The 20,432-nt window shown below is 43.1% G+C and overlaps 1 protein-coding gene across 4 annotated transcripts in view; it reads left to right on the top strand.

Annotated features, from left to right (window-relative positions):
- Positions 1-254: 254 nt before the first annotated feature.
- PYROXD1 (pyridine nucleotide-disulphide oxidoreductase domain 1) overlaps positions 255-20,432 on the top strand; it is a 37,356-nt gene continuing 17,178 nt past the window's right edge. For 3 of the 4 annotated variants that reach the window (XM_084645221.1, XM_084645220.1, XM_084645219.1), the window contains exons 1-7: positions 255-402; positions 9,902-9,982; positions 12,033-12,152; positions 14,739-14,867; positions 16,065-16,138; positions 17,850-18,010; positions 18,956-19,056. In XM_084645221.1, coding sequence (XP_084501347.1) covers positions 325-402; positions 9,902-9,982; positions 12,033-12,152; positions 14,739-14,867; positions 16,065-16,138; positions 17,850-18,010; positions 18,956-19,056 — 744 coding nt within the window. In that variant the 5' untranslated portion in view covers positions 255-324. The remainder of the gene's footprint in view (positions 403-9,901; positions 9,983-12,032; positions 12,153-14,738; positions 14,868-16,064; positions 16,139-17,849; positions 18,011-18,955; positions 19,057-20,432) is intronic. The other variant, XM_084645222.1, reaches the window with a different exon arrangement.

Below are 20,432 nucleotides of genomic sequence, written 5' to 3'. Positions count from 1 at the left end.
AGGATTATTTTGGGAGTGGGGTGACTCATGGGCATTTTTTAACTCCCGGGGTTGAAACTACTGTGACCCTGCCCGCGCTGCAAACAACGGGGGAGCGTTGCCTCTGACGCCATTCCGGGGCAGGATTCAGCAGACTCCAGCCTCGAACCCCGGCCCTCGCTCACGCCTGACCCTGCCCCCCGCAGCGGGCTCCGCCTCCAAACTGCCGTCAACGTCACGTGGGCGGGCGGCACCGTAAACGCGAAGGGACAAAGTTTGAGCTCCGCCGCGCACTGTACCTAGAGCTTCCCCTTCCTACCGTTATTGTTAGATCCAGGCGTCGAGATGGCGGCTCCCGTCCCCGTGCGGGGCCGGTTTGTGGTGGTGGGAGGGGGGATTGCAGGAGTCACCTGCGCCGAGCGGGTAGGTACCGCTCCGCGAGCGACACCCAACCCTTTCCCCGGGCCCCCAACCGGCCAGTCAGTGCGGCGCGCGCGACACCCTTCCACCCCCCTCAGCCGTGCACGCGGCCCCTCTCAATTCTACACCCCCCTCCCCCTGGCACCCGCCTCAGCCGCGCACGCGGCCCCTCTCACCTCTACACCCCCCCTTCCCCTGGGAACCCCTCAGCCGTGCACACAGCTCCTCTCACTTGTACACGCCCCTTCCTCTGGGCACCCCTCTCGGCCGTGCACGCAACCCCTCTCCCCACTGCACCCGCCTTCCTTTGTGCAACCCCCTCGGCTGTGCACGCAGCCCCTCTCACCTCTACGCCCCCTTCCCCTGGGAACCCCCCTCAGCCGTGCACACGGTCTCCCTCACCTCTACACCCCCTTCTTCCGGGCACCCCCTCAGCCGCACACACAGCTCCTCTCACTTGTGCACGCCCCTTCCTCTGGGCACCCCTCTCGGCCGTGCACGCAACCCCTCTCACCTTTACACCCCCCTTCCCCTGGGCACCCCCCTCGGCCGTGCACCCAGCACCTCTCACCTTTACACCCCCCTTCACCTGGGCACCCCCCTCGGCCGTGCACACAGCCCCTCTCACCTCTACACCCCCCCTTCCTCTGGGCACCCTCCTTGGCCGTGCACGCGGCCCCTCTCAGCTCTACACCCCCCTTCCCCTGGGCACCCGCCTCGGCTGCGCACACAGTCCCTCTCACCTGTACAGGCCCCTTCCTCTGGGCACCCCCCTCGACCGTGCACGCGGCCCCTCTCACCTCTACATCCCTCTTCCTCCGGGCACCCCCTCAGCCATGCACACGGCCCCTCTCACCTCTACACCCCCCCTTCCCCTGGGCACCCTCCTTGGCCGTGCACCCGGCCCCTCTCAGCTCTACACCCCCCTTCCCCTGGGCACCTGCCTCGGCTGCGCACACAGTCCCTCTCACCTGTACAGGCCCCTCTCTCCTCTGGGCACCCGCCTCGGCCGTGCACGCAGCCCCTCTCTCCTCTGGGCACCCGCCTCGGCCGTGCACACATCCTCCGTCACTAGTGTACAGACCCCATCTGAGCAAACCCACAGATGTGCATACAGCCCTCCTGCATCTGTGCAACCCCCACTGTTATCCATACCCTCCCACCCATCTGTGCACCCTCTACACAGCTGTGCACACGGTCTCCCTCGCCTGTGCACCCCCACAGCTGTTCATACTGCCCCCACACTTGTGTCCCAAAATGATTTTGCTTTTTTTGCTACAGTGTTTTTTATTGTTGACTCATATTAATTTTATGATCTACTGTAGCCCCCAGATCCTTTTCTGCAGTACTCTTACCAGTCATTTCCTATTTTGTACTTGTGCAGTTGATTATTCCTGTCTAAGTGTAGTACTTTGAATTTGACCTTCCTAAATTTCATCCTGTTTATTTCAGATAATTTTTTCCAGTTTGTCAAAATGATTTTAAATTCTAATCCTGTCCTCAAAAGCACTTGCAGCTCCTCCCAGCTTGGTATCGTACACAAACTTTATAAGTGTACCCTCTTATGCCGTTATCCAAATCATTTTATGAATATATTGAATAGTGTGGGATCTAGGACAGGGCCCTACAGGACCCCACTCTATATGCCCCTCCAGCTTGACTCTGAACCATTGACTATTACTTTCCGAGTATGGTTTTCCAACCAGTTCTGCACCCACCTTATTATAAGTTTATCTAGGCTATATTTCCCTACTTTGTTTATCAGAACATCACGTGAGACAGTATCAAAAGCCTTACTAAAGTTCAGATATAAACATCTACAGCTTTCTCCCATATGCAAGGCTTGTTACCTTCTCAAAAAAGGATAGTAGGTTGGTTTGATATGATTTGTTATTGACAAATCCAGGTTGACTGTTACTTATCACCTCTCTGAAAACATCTGCTCATTGTGCAGCAGCAGTTTAAAAAAAAAAAAAAAGTTATCCTGAGGAAAGGGTTAGAAAATAAGACAGAAAATATCATAATGCCACCATATAAATCCATGGTACAGCCACACCTTGAATACTGTGTGCAGTTCTGATCTCCCCATCTCAGAAAGATATTAGAATTGGAAAAAGTTCAGAGAAAGACAATAAAAATGATCAGGGGTATGGAACAGCTTCCATATAGGGAGAGAGTAGAAAGGTTGGCACTGTTCAGCTTAGAAAAGAGATGACTAAGGGAGATAAGATAGATATGTAAAATCACAAATGGTGTGGAGAAAGTGAAAAAGGAAGTGTTATTTAACGCTTCATATAACACAAGAACAAGGCATCACCCAATGAAATTAATAGGCAGCAGGTTTAAAACTAACACAAGGAAGTACTTTTGCATACAACACACAGTCAGTATGTGGAACTCGTTGCCAGGAGATGTGAAGGCCAAAAGTGTAGGTGGGTTCAAAAAAGAAATAGATGAGTTCATGGAGGATAGGTCCATCCATGGCTGTTAGGAAGATGATCAGGGATGCAGCCCCATTCTCTGGGTGACCCTAAGTCTCTGACTTCCAGAATCTGGGACAGGATGAGACTTGCCAATTGCCTTGTTCGCTTCATTCCCTCTGAAGCACCTGGCAGTGACCACTGTCAGAAGACAGGATACTGGTCTAGATAGTCCATTGGTCTGATCCAGAATGACCATTTTTATGTTTTTATTAGCTTCTAGTTGCTTTCAAACTGATTGTTTGTTTTGATTATTTGCTTCATTAACTTTCTGAGTACCAAAGTTAAACTGACTGGTCTGTAATTCTCTGGGTTGTCCTTATTCCTCTTTTTATAGGTAGGTACTATATTTGCCCTTTTCCAGTCCTCTAGGATCTCTCCTGTCCTGTTCTCAGACATAATCATTAACGGCTCAGAGATCTCTTCAGATAGTTTCTTAAGTATTCTAAGATGTATTTCGTCAGATTTGAAATCATCTGCTGATTTGAAATCATCTAACTTGTCTAAGTAATTCTTAACTTATTCTTTCTCTTTTAATGTAAGAGGCCATTTACATATAAAATATTTATATTAATGGGGAATTAATTAATTCCTGGCAATGTACATGCAAAATCTCATCCCGCTCAAGAAGACAAGAAAATCATTGCTCCAAAAATTGTCATGTAGAGTCAACATCTTTTAATTATTGAAGCAAAAGAATTTGTAAGAGTTATTTAATTGTAAAAGACTGTTTTAAGAACTAAAAACTTTTGTATAAAGAACAGGAGTGTTTGGACTTTTTGAAAACAGAATTTCATTTCCTGTGAAACTCTAATAAAATTGAAAGAATATCTCAGAAAATGGGCTGAATAAAAAGCAGGAGTTAGTTTTAACTTTAAAAGTTATCTGGATCTTTCCTGCCACAAGAAAAACAAAGGCAATTAAATAAAAAGAAAAGGAGTACTTGTGGCACCTTAGAGACTAACCTTAGTCTCTAAGGTGCCACAAGTACTCCTTTTCTTTTTGCGAATACAGACTAACGCGGCTGTTACTCTGAAACCTGTAATTAAATAAACGTCATGTATTTATTAAGCAGTGCATATTCAGGAGCTGAAAATGCCACTTAAGCCAGCTCTGAATTCACAAAGCTAATAAGAGTGATGGCAAGCAAGTTGAGTCTAAATGAGCCTGAAATAGATGTGTTTTCCTATAATTTCTTGAAAATAGGAAGGTGAATGGTATAAAAGACTCTGAAATGAGCACCTCAGATGCTTCCATCCGCTAGTCTGGTTAGACAGCAATCATTCCACAGCTCATCCTGTCCATCTCCACAAGCAAGGTGCCACATGCAAACAAGAAAAATAGAGAAGACTCAAGAAGAAACCTACCAACCCAAGGAAAACCTTCCCAAAACTTCAGCATGAATTCACGAGACAAAGTTAACTACGACTTTGCCAAAGGATTAGATTCACAATTCTTGTAATGATTTTGTTGGAAGATTGAAATGCTGTTATTTATTTAAAATACTAACAGTTTCTCCTGATAAATACAAAATGGTTGGACCATGTATTAATGGAGAAAAGATGGGGCTAAACATTGGTAAACCAAGGCCATATCTACACTGCAGAGTTAAGTTGACTTAAGTTTTGTCTACAATCGTAAGATGCTTTAATAACATCGGTGGAGCATGTCCACACAACGCTCTCCTTGTGATGGCTCAGTCATTGCTCTTGCATCAACAGAGAAAGCTTTGCATTGTGGGTAGCTATCCCACTGTGCAACTCACCATCCTTTGTCACCCTCTGCTGCTGGGAGCTCTGGGAACGGATCACTGTGCATCATGGTGATGTGCTCGCCGTCCTGTGATGCATTTCTTTCCATCCCATCATTCCATGGACTTCCTACTTCATTTTGTGCCATTTTTCAACAGCCCTTGTAAACTGTGTGCTTGCCATCTGTGCCTGACAGCATGGATCCTGAGCTGCTGATCATTCTAGTGATGAGCGTTATGAACACAATGCGGCTAGTCCTGCAGTATTTCATGAGCTGCGAAACAGAGTGAGCTGGTGATGCTTGCCCTGCTGTCTGCCATGGAAATAAATAATTCAAGATTGCTGCTGGCATTCACAGACCAGCTTGCCACAGTGGACCATCGATATTCAGATTGGGAAACAAGCACCGAGAGGCAGGATCACATTGTGATGCACATATGGGATGACGAGCAGTGGCCGCAGAACTTTCGGATGCGCAAAGTCACCTTTCTGGAACTGTGTGCGGAGCTCGCCCCAGCACTACAGCTCAAGAACACCAGAATGAGAGTTGCTCTGACTGCAGAAAAGCAAGTGCGATTGCTGTTTGGAAGTTGGCAACTCCAGACTGCTACCAATCAGCTGCGAATCAGTTTGGAGTTGGAAAGTCCACCGTGGGGGCTGCACTGATGCAAGTGTGCAGGGCCATTAATCGCCTCCTGCTACGAAGGACTGTGACTTTTGATAATGTCCAGGAAATAATTGGTGGCTTTGAGGTAATGGGATTCCCTAACTGCGGCGAGGCGATAGAACACATATCCCCGATCATCTTGCAACAGAGTACATCCACCAAAAGGGCTACTTCTCCATGGTTTTGGTGGTGCTGGTGGATCACCGGAGCCATTTCACTGACATCAGTGCGGGGTGGTCAGGGAAAGTGCATGATGTATGCATCTTTCAGAACACTGGAGTATATAGAAAGCTGCATGCTGGGACTTCCTTTCCAGACCAGAAGGTTCCAGTGGGGAATATGCAAATGCCCATAGTGATCCTTGGACATCCTGCATACCCCTTGCTCCCGTGGCTCATGAAGCCTTACACCAAAAACCTAGACAGCAGCAAGGAGCAATTCAACAATAGGCTTAGCAGGTGCTGAATGACCATTGCATGTGCCTTTGGCCAATTAAAAGGTCACTGGTGCTGTCTTTTTTCCAGTTACACCTGAATGAGGAAAATATTCTGATGGTCATTGCGGCCTGCTGTACTCTCCATAATTGTGAATTGAAGGGAAAAAAGTTTCCCCGGGGTGGGCCACTGAGGCTGATCAACTGGCTGCTGATTTTGAACAGCCAGATAGAAGGGCAATCAGAAGGGTGCAACGGGAGGCTATTCAAATCAGGGAGGTATTAAAGGAGCTTTTGACAATGATTGTTAGTAATGTGTCTGTCTGTGATGCATGCAGCCAGGCAATGTTTACTTTTCCCGGTAGTGCTTGCTTCTGGAGCATTTACTGCAAGGAGCAAATATTCCTACCTATAGCCTCTGTGGTTTCAGTGTTAGCACTGAGTGATGTATATATGTCACAAAGACTCATCTTATTAAGACTCAAGTTTAATAACGGGATAAAACACAAACTTTTGGACAAACAGGGAACATAAAAATCAAAACAGTCTTGCGGTTAGGGCTCTCATAGCTGGGTGTAATTCCAGTTTTCATTGGAAAACCATTCCCCAAGCATGGCTTGCACAGGTTACTGTGAGAGACCGGAAACACGCAATAACTGTGGTAGGGGAGTTGCGGGAGGGCAAGGACCAGAGTTCTGTAGAGGCTGGATGGGGAGTCAGGCATGGATTTGCTCAGATTTTGCTCTGATTGCTCTGAGGGACTTCAACATCTCTGTCTGGTCCTCCAGGAGGTTTATCATCTGCTCCTGCCTGTGTCCCTTCCTGGCTATCCAGCCTCAGTCTTTCATTAATTGTTTCACTATGTGCTACATCTGTTGATTGCAGCACTTCTTGAAACATATCCTCCTTAATCCTCCTGGGTTGCCTTATCTGATGGAGGTGCTCTGCCAGTGTGGAGGAGTGTGTTCTTAAGGGCACATGTGCAGAAGGCAAAGAAACAATGAACAGAGACAGCATTGTGAGTGCGCTCACAGACGTGAATCACAAAAGTTACACACACCTCTTTCTCACTGTCCTTTGTATAGCACGCAGGTGGCCGCGAGTCCCAATTATGGTGAGTTCGCGGTGGGAGGGGAGGAAAGGACAAGAAAATACAAAGGATGCTTTTCGAAGGGGTTACTATTAGCGGCTAGTGAGCCTATTCCGAATACTGGTACCCTTTTGCACAGGCAAGGGTAATTGAACCCGATATCTAACTCCTCGTGGTAATTCAGGATGCAAGGGAGCATCTCCTGCATGCATGTGGTTTCAGACCGGCTCTGTATGCTGCTTGCCTGTGTGCCACTCTGGTTCCTGCAGAAATAGTTGTCGGGTGGCGCTGCAAAGTTTCCTAGAGTGGGGGTAGAAACGAAGGAGCACTGGCAAGGAACCTTGCAGAGTACTTGCAGGAAAGTTTTCTAGAGATCGCTATGGAGGATTCCAGAGACATCCCCATGTACATGAAAAAACTTTTCTGCTGTGGCCCCACTATGTAGATGGACAGGCTCTGTTGTTAATTTCTGTTCCTTATCCCACCTCTACCATATAACAAACTACATGAGAGATCAATCTCCTGTCACCATGCAGTATGAAAGCAAAATGAGTACTTACCAGAGCTCCCCTCTCCTGCATCCTCGCCAAAGCCAGAGTGCTCGGATTAGCTAAACCCTTCCAGAGTGGAAAAGAGGTGCTGACTCACTGTGCCACTTGATGACCCTGCCTTGTGCTCCACATCGTCCTCCACCACTTCCTCCCTGAAGTTGAGTCTGCTGGCCGCTGCCTCTGTGCCCCCGAAGTATCCATGGGGCTCTTGGCGGTGGAGATGGGGTCGCCGCTGAGGATGGCATGCAGCTCCTTACAGAAGCAGCATATCTTTGGCCCTCCACCAGAGCGACGGTTGGCCTCCCTTGCCTTCTGGTACGACTGTCTCAGCTCCTTGATTTTAGCATGACGCTGCTGCGTGTCCCTTGTGTGCCCCTTCTCCTGCATGCCAATAGCAATCAGCCTGTAGGTATTGAAATTCCTACAGTTGGTGCAAAGCTGTGACTGCACAGCTTCCTCTCCCCATATATTCAGCAGATCCAACAGCTCCAGTGTGTTCCACATGGGTGCGCATCTGTTGCGTAAAGCTGGCATGGTCAGCTGTTTGAACTGTGCATGCCGAGCAAACAGGAAGAGGAATTTCAAAATTTCCTGGGCCTTTAAATGGGGAAGGGGTGCATATCTATGTATCTTCAGGGCAGCAGAGTTCAAACTGCTGACCAGAGCAGTCATGATGGGTATTGTGGGACACTTTCTGGAGGCCAATTAGGGTGACATAACAAAGTAAGTTGTCTACACTGCCGCTGTGTTGCTCTAACTACATCGCAAAAAAGCTCTATGTTGCTTGTTGAGATGGTTTTATTAGGTCAGCATAGCAGGGGAGTTGCATCCACGGGAGGAGCATTTCAGTATGTATACCGCCAGTGTTTTGTCTATGAAATCTGACTTTTGTCAACAAAACTGTGTAGTGTAGACAAGGCCCAAGAAATAGTGTGATTTAATATTCTTAATGTTGGTTAATTGGCCTGTCTCAAGACAGCTCCTTAACTGGCTTTTTCTGATTGATTTAATTTTTCTTATTTCATAGGATGTGGTTAGGATTGCCTGCTTTGCGAACTATAAACTGGTTGTTTGTTTATTAATACCCAGCAAGTCCACCTTCCATGAGACTAAATTATAAAACGTTCGTAGGTATCTAAACAGTGGATGCACAATAATTTTGGGAAACCAAATACTTGAGTCGTATCTTACCAAGACAAAAGTATCCACCAGAGGCTGTTTACTCTTAAAAGTGTGATTCCTGTCAAAAGCTCTCTACAAAGAGACATACAGAAGAAGTTGTAATGGAAGTAACCGGTTTATCATTTGTGTTTGGTCATTTGTGGTGTTTAATATTTCCTTTTTTTTAATATTAAAATATCGCTGGTTAATAACCGTGATTATTTTGCTTAGTCTTGCTCATGGAGCCCTTAACGTACCTGTGACTAAATAGTGGGAGCCACACCGCTAAGTTGACAGTAAGAGAAACAAATAATAAGAGTTGGCCCACCATTTTTTATTTCTTGAAACTAAATAATTGTAGTAATCTTTAAAATAAAATTACTTAGCGTCCAACAATTTAAAATTATCCCTTTCAACCCTACCTGCCCTTAGTCAATAATAAATGTAGTGAATTGCATGAGAATTTATACTGCACTTAGAAGAGGTGAGATCTGAACATCGGGGTTCCTTGCTAAGGGAACTGTCCCCAACGTAAGCAAGCCCATGTGCCTCTCCCTCTCTTTGTAACAGGCCACATTCTTGCTGCGGCACAGGCTTTGTCATCAAATTAAAAATCTGTGTTTCAGATGAACGCACAAACTTGCTGTTACCACTTTAAAGTACTTTAATTTAAAAACTTGCCATTTCACTTACCCAAAGATCATATTCTTGGACCCTGTGTTACGGAAACAATGATGTATGGAAATTTAAACCAGATCTGTGATTGTATCTTTCTGCTAGAGGGACTACAGAAGGCAGTGAGGCTCTCCCTGGCAAAAATAACCAAAACATGAATTTTTAAACAGCTTAATTATATAACCAGTACATCAAAAAATCCATAATTAGCCAAAGATTAATCCATTTTTCATAAAACTCACTCAGATTCCAGATATTCACCGTTCTTTCTACTGTCAAAAGTGTTTAACTGAGTTACCACTGCCCACTAATAATTGGACTCCATGCATGCGGGCTCTTCAGATCTCAGTTTGTGTGACACCTCCCAATTTTACACCTCCCAATTTGGCTAGTGTGATGGTATGAAGGATCGCCTTGTGGTTAGGCATTCATGCCATGATGTGAGTCTTATGGAAATGTCTGTAAATAAATAAAACCCTGGACCTGGGAGTCAGGTTCACTTCCATTATATCACCCAAGCTAAGTTTACCCTTCTGTAAAATGGAGGTAATATTTGCCTACGTCTCTGGGTTTTACAAGACTAAAATCCTTAATATGATAACTTTTGGGTTTTTTTGTACTGTTATTGTCTTATTTAAAGTCAGATTCCACTGACAGCTGTGTTCACTCATCATGCTCTCTCTTTCTTTCCAAGCTGGCTACAGAATTTCCATCAGAAGATATTGTCTTAGTAACTGCTTCTCCAGTTATAAAAGCAGTAACAAATTTCAGACAGGTAAGAGAGTCGTAATTTTTGTTGTGTGTAGGCGTCTATAAAAGTTACTAAAGCATTTACTCAGTGGAGATAATTTAGGGCCTGACTCTGCAAATGCTTATGCATATGGTTTCAGTCTCTTGCCCTTTTTCCCCCTCTCTCCCTGGCTCCCAGTCCCAGTCTGCTTGTCCGACCTATTCCAGCTTCCTTCTCAAGCTCTCGAGCTCCCAATCTCAGACTCCATTCCCCCATCCTGGCTCCGTGTCACCATCTCTGTGCCCAGCCAGTCTCAGTTTCTCTCCCCTGTGCTCTTCTAGGCACAGTCTCACCAGACTCCTTTCCCAATCTACTACTTTCCCACCCCCTGGTCTGGCTTTTGCCTCCTCTGCATTTGAATCAGATGGCACCAGGGCAGCGTGGAGGAAGAAGCTAACAGAGGAGACCGCGCACCCCAGCTCGGAGCAGTCATTACAGGGAAAGTCTGACTTCCCCCCCTAGCCCTGGGCTGGAGCATACTCAGTTGCTTTGTGGGAATAGATTATGCAGAGTTTGGTCACAGGTAGGAGCTATGAGAGAATGGATTATGCTCAGTTGCTGTGTGGAGATGGCATGAATGTTAGACCAGTCTGCGCTAGGAGCTGTGAAAGACTCAAGCGTGCTCAGTGAAGGAATCTTCAGAGATTTTAGCTGTGGATCTCTAAGAAGTCTCTCCTGAATACATGTATGAACTGGGATTTTTCATTCACTTTTATCACTTGGCCAAATTTGGGCATGTTTTCACAGCAAAATGCATATCCCTGACACAAAGGCCACCCCCTGCTGAATTTCAAGTCCCTGCTCACAGCATAGGGGTCATAGATCTGTTCAAAAAGAAGGTCACCAGAATTTTTTAATGTGGGCAGAACAGCATATTTTTTTTCTAGCCTTGTTCTTAAAAACAACTGAACTGTCTAAAAATTTTCCAAATAAATTTAGGCTAAGGCCCTGCATGGATTGTTGCAGCCCAAATGAATTTAGTTTTGCAAAGTTATAAGTAACTGGAAACAGTCTTAAAATGACAGGTTTCATAGTAGCGGCCGTGTTAGTCTGTATTAGCAAAAAGAAAAGGAGTACTTGTGGCACCTTAGAGACTAACAGATTTATTTGAGCATAAGCTTTCGTGAGCTCACTTCATCGGATGCATTCAGTGGAAAATACAGTGGGGAGATTTATATACACAGAGAACATGAAACAATGGGTGTTACCATACACGCTATTACGAGAGTGATCACTTAAGATGAGCTATTACCAGCAGGAGAGGGGGGGAGGGGGAAACCTCTTAAATGGAAAGCGTAAGGCTACCTTAATAATAGACGGTTCTACCAGCCCCACTTATAATAATAGAACTTAGATATGGGAAAGACCTGTTTGATTGTCTAGTCCAATGGTTCCCCAGCCTTTCTTGTGGGAATAGCGTATTGCTATTCCCAGAAGACTGTGGCGGGCGCCGCACACTCTGCTGCCGAAATGCCGCCGAGAAGCAGCAGCGGCAAGAAGCGTTGCTGCTGAAATGCCACCAAGAAACAGCAATGCTTCTCGGTGGCATTTTGGTGGGCGGTTCTCCGGTGGGCGCGCTTGGCAGCAGCATTTCAGCAACAGGGTGTTCTGCAGGCACACAAAAAGGCCCCGGCGGGCGCCATGGTTCCCACAGGTACTGTGCTGAGAACCACTGGTCTAGTTAATCCTCCAAGGGGCAAATATAGTCTCAGGTGCTTCATCTAGTGTAAATTTAAATTTCTCAAGATAGGGATTTAGAAGTCCAAGTTCCATTTTGAGTAGTAACGTACTACTGAGAGCCTTTCTCAGGAATATTTATTAACAGATTATGTACCTAATTGCTTAATTTTAACAGCAACTTTCTAACTTGGTTGAAAGAATTTGCTGTGGGTTTGATGCTTTAAGTTTACAAACTGGGAATGAACATCATCTATTTTCCAATCTAAATTGAAAACTTAATAAAAGAAGAAAAACAATTAAAACATAAATGATTTCTCTCTCTCTCTCTCTCTCTCTCTCACTCTTTAAACTATAGGTCTCCAAAACACTAGAGGAGTTTGATGTTGAAGAACAACCAAGCACTATGTTAGAAAAACGGTATCCCAACATTAAAGTTATAGAGTCTGGAGTGAAAGAGTTGAAAAGTCAGGAGCATGTAAGAGAATTTTTGTTTTGCCTAATTTTCTAGGGATCCTGAAATTGAATGGGTTTAAGAGGGGATCCATTTTTCACATGAAATATGTTATTAAAATGGAATTTCTAATGATTTAAATTAATTTACCAAGATTTAGAACAGAAAAGAAATGTCACAGTTCACTTATAGTGCACTTTTAGAAGAAATGTAGGCAATGGGGTAAAAAGCAATCATAGGTCATAATTCATTAGAAAAATTCAGTTGTTAGGATGGTTAGATCAAGACTCCTGATTCCTCTAATATATTGCATGGATCTTTAGAGCAGCGTAACAAAGAGATTGATCATGAAGCCAGATATAGTAGAACTAAGATTCCTGAAAAATTCTTAAATCATTAATCGGCACTCTCTGTGAACTGTAACTTGGTTTGTTGCCAAAGAGAAACCAAAAATAGTATTGACTTTATAAATTTATAATAAATACCTACTTTTAATTCTCAGGAGAACAAAATAAATAAACCCCTACACTTTTTTCTCCGTTCTACAGCAAAAATATAGTACACACAGTCTCTCTAATTCTTGTTCAGTGTCTTATTTACAGAGTAAAGTTGGAAGGCTTTGTTTTTCACCTCAGTATTATTTGTTTACCCACACTGGCGTCAAGTCTGTGTTTTTGCTTCTATTATATGTAACTGGTATACCAGTAATTAATTCACTGTACTTAGGGTAAGGTGTATACTCGTATTCTATATCTGTTAGGCTGATGTATGTTCTCAGGTATAATACATTATTAAGACTGTTGTGTGTGCGGTTTATTAAGATGTTGTGGGTTTTGTTTTAGGGATGTCCCCTGGGATGGCCATTGTGACATTTTGGGGACCATTCAGGCCAGTAATGGGTTCGGTAACCCCTGCCCTGTAACCTTGGTTGGCCTTTGTGATTTGCTGCTATAGCTCAGAGCCCTGACACCAGTAGCCAGACCACAGGCATAAAGGTCTCACCGTCGCTTTCACCAGCCTAGTTACTCCTTATAGGGTGACCCCAACAGCCCTTCTGGTCCTGAGTCTCCGCAAATCCATCCTTCCTGAGTTCTTAACTATCAGATCGTTTGACTTTGCACAGTGTCAAAGACAGGGATCTATCTGTGAATGCTGGATCCTCCTGCTTGGGTTAGGGAGCACTGTGAGAAACTGTTTAAAAGCAATAGGTAATTTTTATTAGAAAAAGGAGTTTGTCTAATATGGAAGTGCAAAGCCAGAAGTTGTATTTTTGTTTATTTTCTGTGTAACTTGTATGTGTTTGCTTTTCCTTACTATTTCATCTTTGAATCTATGATTTTTCTATTATATACACTTTTTGTTTATTTTTACAAGAACCAGTTCTCTGGTATGCAAATTGTTTGGAGTGTATATGCTAAAATGAACTGATAATGGGGGGATGGGGGCTGTTTTTGCACCTTCAGGGGTGATGAACTAGAGGGAAAATATCTGAGTGTCTGGTAGTTAAGAACTTGGGGTGGGCGGATTTGTGGAAACTGAGAATTGGAAGGGCTGATAGTCACCCTTCAAGGAGTAATAAGGCAGATGGAAGCCAGGGTGAGACTTTTATGCTTGTGGGCTGGCTATTAGTGTCAGGGCTCTGAGCCCATATATTTTAGCATTTAGGCACTCAAGATTACAAGGCAGGTGGTGACGGATCCTTTTAAGGTCTGGGTAATCCCCCAAAAGTCTCAGCCATATTGCATGTGTACATCATCTTTCATCTCAAAGGACCCCAACGCTTTCTACAAGATGTACAGAACCATTGTAATATAGCAGTCTCTGAGGTGGAGAACAGCAAATAAGCTCAGAAAATGTTGCATTTTAAATGTTCTATGCTGCAGCTTGTTGTGGCTTCTTCCAGAACCTAACAATGTTGCTCTTTTAGAATTTGATCCAGTGTCTGTTGAAGTCAGTGGTACCCTTTCCATTGACTTTAATGAACTTTGTGTCAGACATTTGGTTGACCAGATGTGGCAATATGTAGAGTTGCATCCATGGCACTTATATTCTTTGAAAGACCTGGGGAAAAAAACATTATTTTGAACACAGACCCGCAAAAGCAACTATTTATACCTCAGGCTCCCCCAACAGAATTCTGTGTACATACAAGTAAATTAGTCACAGACTTCCATTCTATAAAATACAGAAGAAATCTCCAATATAAAAAATAGCTCTTGGACAAGGAAAGCAGTGTAGGTTTTGCCATGATATACAAGCTAGTAAAAAACAGTCCACTGTGCAAAACAAACTCTTCCCTCAACAGCATAAGAAAATACAGCATGCCACCAAGAGGCAAGCTTTATATTTTGTCTTGTAATCTTATTGAGTTTACTATATGCAGTTTCCATTTTCCTGATTTAAGAACTCACATAGCACTGTCGTGAGCATAGTATAAACTGCTAGATATTTAATCAGTTAGAGAGAGAGAGGACTTGCTTAGTTTTTTTTTACTTTTTCCCATAGCCGGTTACAGATTTTGATACCAGCAAAATACTCTGATTTTAAGGTGTACCCTGGGTTTTCTTAGTTGACCTATATAGATGGTTTTCCTTTTTAATCTTTTAACAGAAAATTTTCACAGAAGATGGCAAACAGTGTATATATGAAAAACTTTGCCTATGTGCAGGAGCAAAACCTAAGTTAATTTTTGAAGAAAACCCATATGTATTAGGAATCCGGGATACTGACAGTGCTCAGGTAACATATTTTCATGGTTCATAAACATGTTAACATTTTGCATCCTAACCACGCACATGTGGTTAGTCACAGTATAGCGTAAAAATTATTGTGGAATGAAATGGATAAACAAGATGTTATTCTAATATCAGAAATAAATAATAGAAACCATTGTTATACATTTTTAGAAGCAAAGTAGCAGCTCTGAAATGCCATTTAAAAATTTATTTATCTTATTTAAAAAATAAGATCTTTATTTTCAAAAACAGCTCATGAATGGATAGAGAGGGTTCCCATCATGAGAACCTTCAGAATAAGCAAAATAGTAGTTTATTTTGTGCTGGTGACAGGTGCCAGATTGAAAATAGGGAGCAAGCTTCCCCATATTTTCTTGCTTACTACAGTATAGATATGGCTACACCATACATTTTTTAGCCAGATTGTCATGACTCTTGGTCACCGCTGATCTGGACCAGATTCAAATAAACAGTTTAAAATGTAATGGCTTTCTGTGCAATGAGCTATTCAGTCCCAGTGGATGCAGATTTTTGTTTAAAATATAGTGTCCCAAGTGGGGATGATATGTTACAAAATACTGTCTTGTATTTTTTGTTTTCTGAATAGCAGCATCTCTTGTTCATTATAAGTTATGTAATTCAAGGACTTAATTAAATTTTCTTTTTCAAAATCTTTTCCAGGCAAACAAAACTGTCTGTGGCAAATCTAAGAACCTTACTGTTAAATCAATGTTATAAATGCAAAACAGTCTCCTTATCCTGGTCCATTTTGACTTTTTACAAGATATTGAGAGAAATAAAATTGGTCTCAAACAGAACATGATTTCAATGTTGGCTTTTAAATACATTTTAAAATATGGGAAGAAATGTGCTTTAGTGGTTAGGACAAGGGAGAGACTCCTGGATTCCATTACAAGCTCTGCCATTTAGTCTTAACTAAATCATTTACCTTTCCCCTCCTCAGTTTATTTATCTATTAAAGCAATATAGTAAAGGCACACTGTGACATCCCAACAGAGCTATAGTGTCTTAATTAACTTCAATAAAATGCCTTAACATAATTAGATGTATATCATTCATAATCATTAATATAATAATTATTAAAATTATACATTTGAGAATTTGAGAAATATTAAATTATGTAAATTGATCAAGTTTGAGTGACTAAAAGACTGTAAGCTGTCCTTTTTTCTCAATATAGGTCTTTCAGAATCATTTGGCTAAAGCTAAAAGAATAGCAGTTGTGGGAAATGGTGGCATTGCACTCGAATTAGTGTAAGTAAATTATTTTCTTAAGTTATTGAGAAATGTGTGCAAATAAAGACTAGAACAACTGGGCTATCCAAGTGTGTGTTATCTTAAGATTTTTTTAAAAAAGCTTTATAATAAAGTTATAATTAGTGTTTGTTTATATTTAGTAAGGGTATTGATAAAAGGAAATACTTTCACACAACATATAATTGGACTGTGGAACTCATTATCACAGAAAATCATTGAGGCCAAAAATTCAGCAAGATTCAAAAAGGGATTGGACATTTATATGGATAACATCCGGAGTTAAACTAATGTAAAAATAATTGAAAGGGATGTTAAAGCTTGTGCTTTAGGGTTTAAGCTATTCTCTAACTACTAGAGATTAGAATGAGACCTAATGTGGGAGTATGGAGCAGATCTGCCAACTGTGTGGTTCTTACACCTTCCTCTGAAGTCCTTTTAATACCAGGATTGGTGTTGGAATGAGGATAATGTGCTGGAGGGATTCTTGCCCCCTACTCTGAATTGAGGCTGAAGTGGTGGGGGATGCTGCAGGGATCACCAAATTGGAGGATCCAGGATAGTCTTGCTTATGGTTTTTCTCTCATCAGGCAAAGACTTTCTTTAGGTACTGTAGTGGATTGACCGGGTTGTGGGAGAGGGGGGGGTCTTGTCATGATGCTCTAGGTTCTTGGATCCATTAGTGACGTTTAGTACTGTATACGTATATGTAGATTTGCCTCATAAAAAGGGGGATAACATGTAATCTCCATAACCAGTACTAAAGGACATGAAAATAGGATGCACAGAACTTCTTCTTTCACCGGGGAGGCATTAACTTTGTTTCCATGTTTAGGAATGAAAGCCCCTGCCCTTCTTTAATCTAGATCAGCGTTTCTCAAACTGGGGTCTGCAGACTCCAACCCAGGGGATCCGCGGGTCCCGCTGCTCAACTCCTCCCCTTCCCTCCCTCCCTCCCTCCCTCCCTCATAGTCAGGCTCCCTACCTGCCCTTGTTCTGTGCAGCTCCTGGAAGTGGCCGCCAGTTCCCTGTTGACCCGAGGCACAGGGGCAGCCAGAGAGGCTCTGTGCACTGCCCCCGTCTGAGTGCCGGCTCCACAGCTTCCATTGGCCAGGAACTGTGACCAATGGCAGCTGTGGGGGTGGCGTCTGCAGGTCCGAGGGCAACGCACAGAGCCTTACTGGCCACGCATCCGCCTAGGGGCCATAGGAACCTGGTGGCTGCTTCCTGGGAGCCACAGTAAACGCTACCGGGACCCCGCACCCCTCCCACCCCACCCCACCCCCGCCACCTCTGCCCCAGCCCAGAGTCCCCTCCTGGACCCAAACTCCCTCTCGGAGCCCTGAGCCCGGAGTCTTCTCCCGCACTCCAAACCCCTTATCCCCAGCCCCACCCCAAGGCCTGCACCCCCAGCCAGAGCTCTCACCACCTTTCCGCATCCCAACTCCCTGCCATGGCCTGGTGAAAGCGAGTGAGGGTGGGGGAGAGCAAGCAACAGAGGAAGGGGGGATGGAGCGAGTGGAGGGCAGGGGCTTGGAGAAGAGGTGGGGCCTCGGTGAAGGGGCAGGGCAAAGGGGGTCCCCAAAAATTTTTAAATCGAAATGGGGGGCCTCCGGTTGCTAAAGTTTGAGAACCGCTGATCTAGATCACTCATAAAGATTTCCTCTGTGGCAACCCATAATTTTATCCATTGTTGAAATGTGCTTTCCAGGTATGAAATTGAAGGATGTGAAGTAATTTGGGCCATCAAAGACAAAGCCATTGGGAATACTTTCTTTGATGCGGGAGCAGCTGAATTCCTTATTCCAAAGCTAACTGCTGAGAAATTAGAGACTGCAATTGCATGTAAAAGAACCAAATATACGACAGACGGTATTGTGCAAACAGTAAAATACACTCCTTGCTTTAGTGTACTAGCATATTAGTTGGCATTTGAATTTAAAGCAACATCCAAAATCATACGTAAACCTGAGATCAGCTGAATTAGCAATGTTCAGAAAAGCTTCACTGTTCAAAATAGCATTCCCTCTTTACAAAAACAAACATAAGAAGGATTTTAATTATTATACTGCTAAAATGTTTGTGTAATATTGTTCTCTAAAGATTATTTAATTTATATACTGGTATGTAGGCATGTATCTCTGTCTCTATCTGATGATGTTGCATATTATATAATTGGCCAAGTGCTGCAGGAAGTAATACTGGTAATTGGAAGCACTCTACCCTCTTAGTCAGTACTGAACTAATGCCCCTGCAGAGTGCTAGGAGATGCTACTGCTCGATACAATTTCTTTTGGATAAGGCACAAAACTAAGATTTCCAGCTGATTGTGGTCATTAAAGATCTCATTACGCTAGATGCTTTTTAAAATTCCCCCATCTGTTTTAATTTAGATATTAATATTTTTTCTGTGTTACAGTGAGGGGCTGCAGTTCTCTGTTCACATGAGTAGCCCCATTGATTCATGTGAGTAAGGGTCTGCTGGAACAGCTCCTTTAATCTGTTGTACTGTAGCTGTGTGCTTTCACACCACAGTTACTTTTTACTCTATATCTGGTTGCATGTGAGTGGTGGCTAAGGGGTGAAAGGTGTTCTTAAGAATATCAAATAATAAGATTACAATCCTGAAGTATGATGTGTTCTAGAAGTAGTGAAGTGTTTTGACTCCAGCACATTGTTATCCTCCTTTCCCACCACAAGGTCGCACTACTCTCTTAGTTCAGAATCCTTTGGAGTTGTGAGGATTGTATAATAGTGTATAAGGTCTTTACATTGTGTACATGTTGAGTCTGATATTCTCCACATCCTTGACTTCAGGAAACGAGAAGGAAGAGGGAAGTGTGGCAGCAGCTGACAAACTTGGCAGTGCCTTAGGCCCTGATTGGCATGAGGGCCTACATCTTAAAGGAACTAAAGAGGTAAGGCTGACCTCATCCTAACTATATTTGTTTAGATGCTAGTTTAAGTATGTGGGAATGCACTGGCAGTACAGTGCCACACAGTGTTTCTAGGAATAAAACCAGAATGCACATGAACTGATTCTCCTCCTACACCAAATTTACATTTGTAAATCCAGTAACTTCAGTAGAGTTCCTTCTGACTTTCACTGATGTGAGGAGAATTGGATCTACTGCTGTGCTTTTGCTCCTTCATCTTCAGATATAAGCTCAAATGTTTGTTTCCACATTTCTGTGGGATTGGGCCTGATTGTAGTTTTAATAAAGGGCAACAAAAGCTATTTGCATACTCTCTAACTTCAGCTGCTTCAAATAAAGTTTTTAATCTCAGAGAGAGAGGATAATGAAACTCACCCAAAGGTACAGTGCACAACAGTCACTTATCACTACAGGTATTGATGTTTCTTTTTCTAATGAAATAATATGAATAAATTTTTAAAGCCCCTGGAAGCAGGGTTGTGAGGACCTTTTTTATTTGTTTTTTTCAAACAAAAATCAACTGTGTGGACATTTCTATGTTTTTATCAGATTTTCATTTTTTGAACTTTTTGGTCACTCTGAAGTATTTATTTGAATATAACATATATTTGAAAGATTTTTATATGAGAAATATTAGCCTCAAATTTCAATTTTGAGTTACATTTTTAACTATTCTAAAACATTAGAAAGAAAGGAATGGGCATATCAAAGTTGTTGTGGTACCTCTCAAAATAATCATAGAATCGTAGGACTGGAAGGGACCTCAAGAGGTCTTCTAGTCCACTCTCCTGCACCCAAGGCAGGACTAAGTATTATCTAGACTATCCCTGACAGGTGTTTGTCTAACCTGCTCTTAAAAATCTCCAATGATGGAGATTCCACAACCTCCCTAGGCAATTTATTCCAGTGTTTAACCACCCTGACAGTTAGGAAGTTTTTCCTAATGTCCAACCTGAACTGCCGTTGCTGCAATTTAAGGCCATTAGTTCTTGTCCTGTCCTCAGAGGTTAATGAGAACACATTTCCTTATAACAAGTTTTTATGTACTTGACAACTGTTACCATGTCCCCCCTCAGTCATCTTTTCTCCAGACTAAACAGACCTAGTTTTTTCAATCTTCCTTCATAAGTCATGTTTTCTAGACCTTTAGTCATTTTTTGTTGCTTTTCTCTGGACTTTTTCCAGTTTGTGCACATGTTTCCTGAAATGTGGTGCCCAGAACTGGACATGATAGTCCAGATGAGGCCTAATCAGTATGGAGAAGAGCGGAAGAATTACTTCTTGTGTCTTGCTTACAACACTCCTGCTAATACATCCCAGAATTATGTTTGCTATTTTCTCAATAAGTGTTTCACTGT

Source organism: Lepidochelys olivacea, assembly GCF_965140295.1.
Source record: "Lepidochelys olivacea isolate rLepOli2 genome assembly, chromosome: 1".
NCBI classification, from domain to species: domain Eukaryota; kingdom Metazoa; phylum Chordata; order Testudines; family Cheloniidae; genus Lepidochelys; species Lepidochelys olivacea.
Note: the sequence above shows the minus strand (reverse complement) of the source record. Positions and strands in the feature narration are given on the sequence as shown.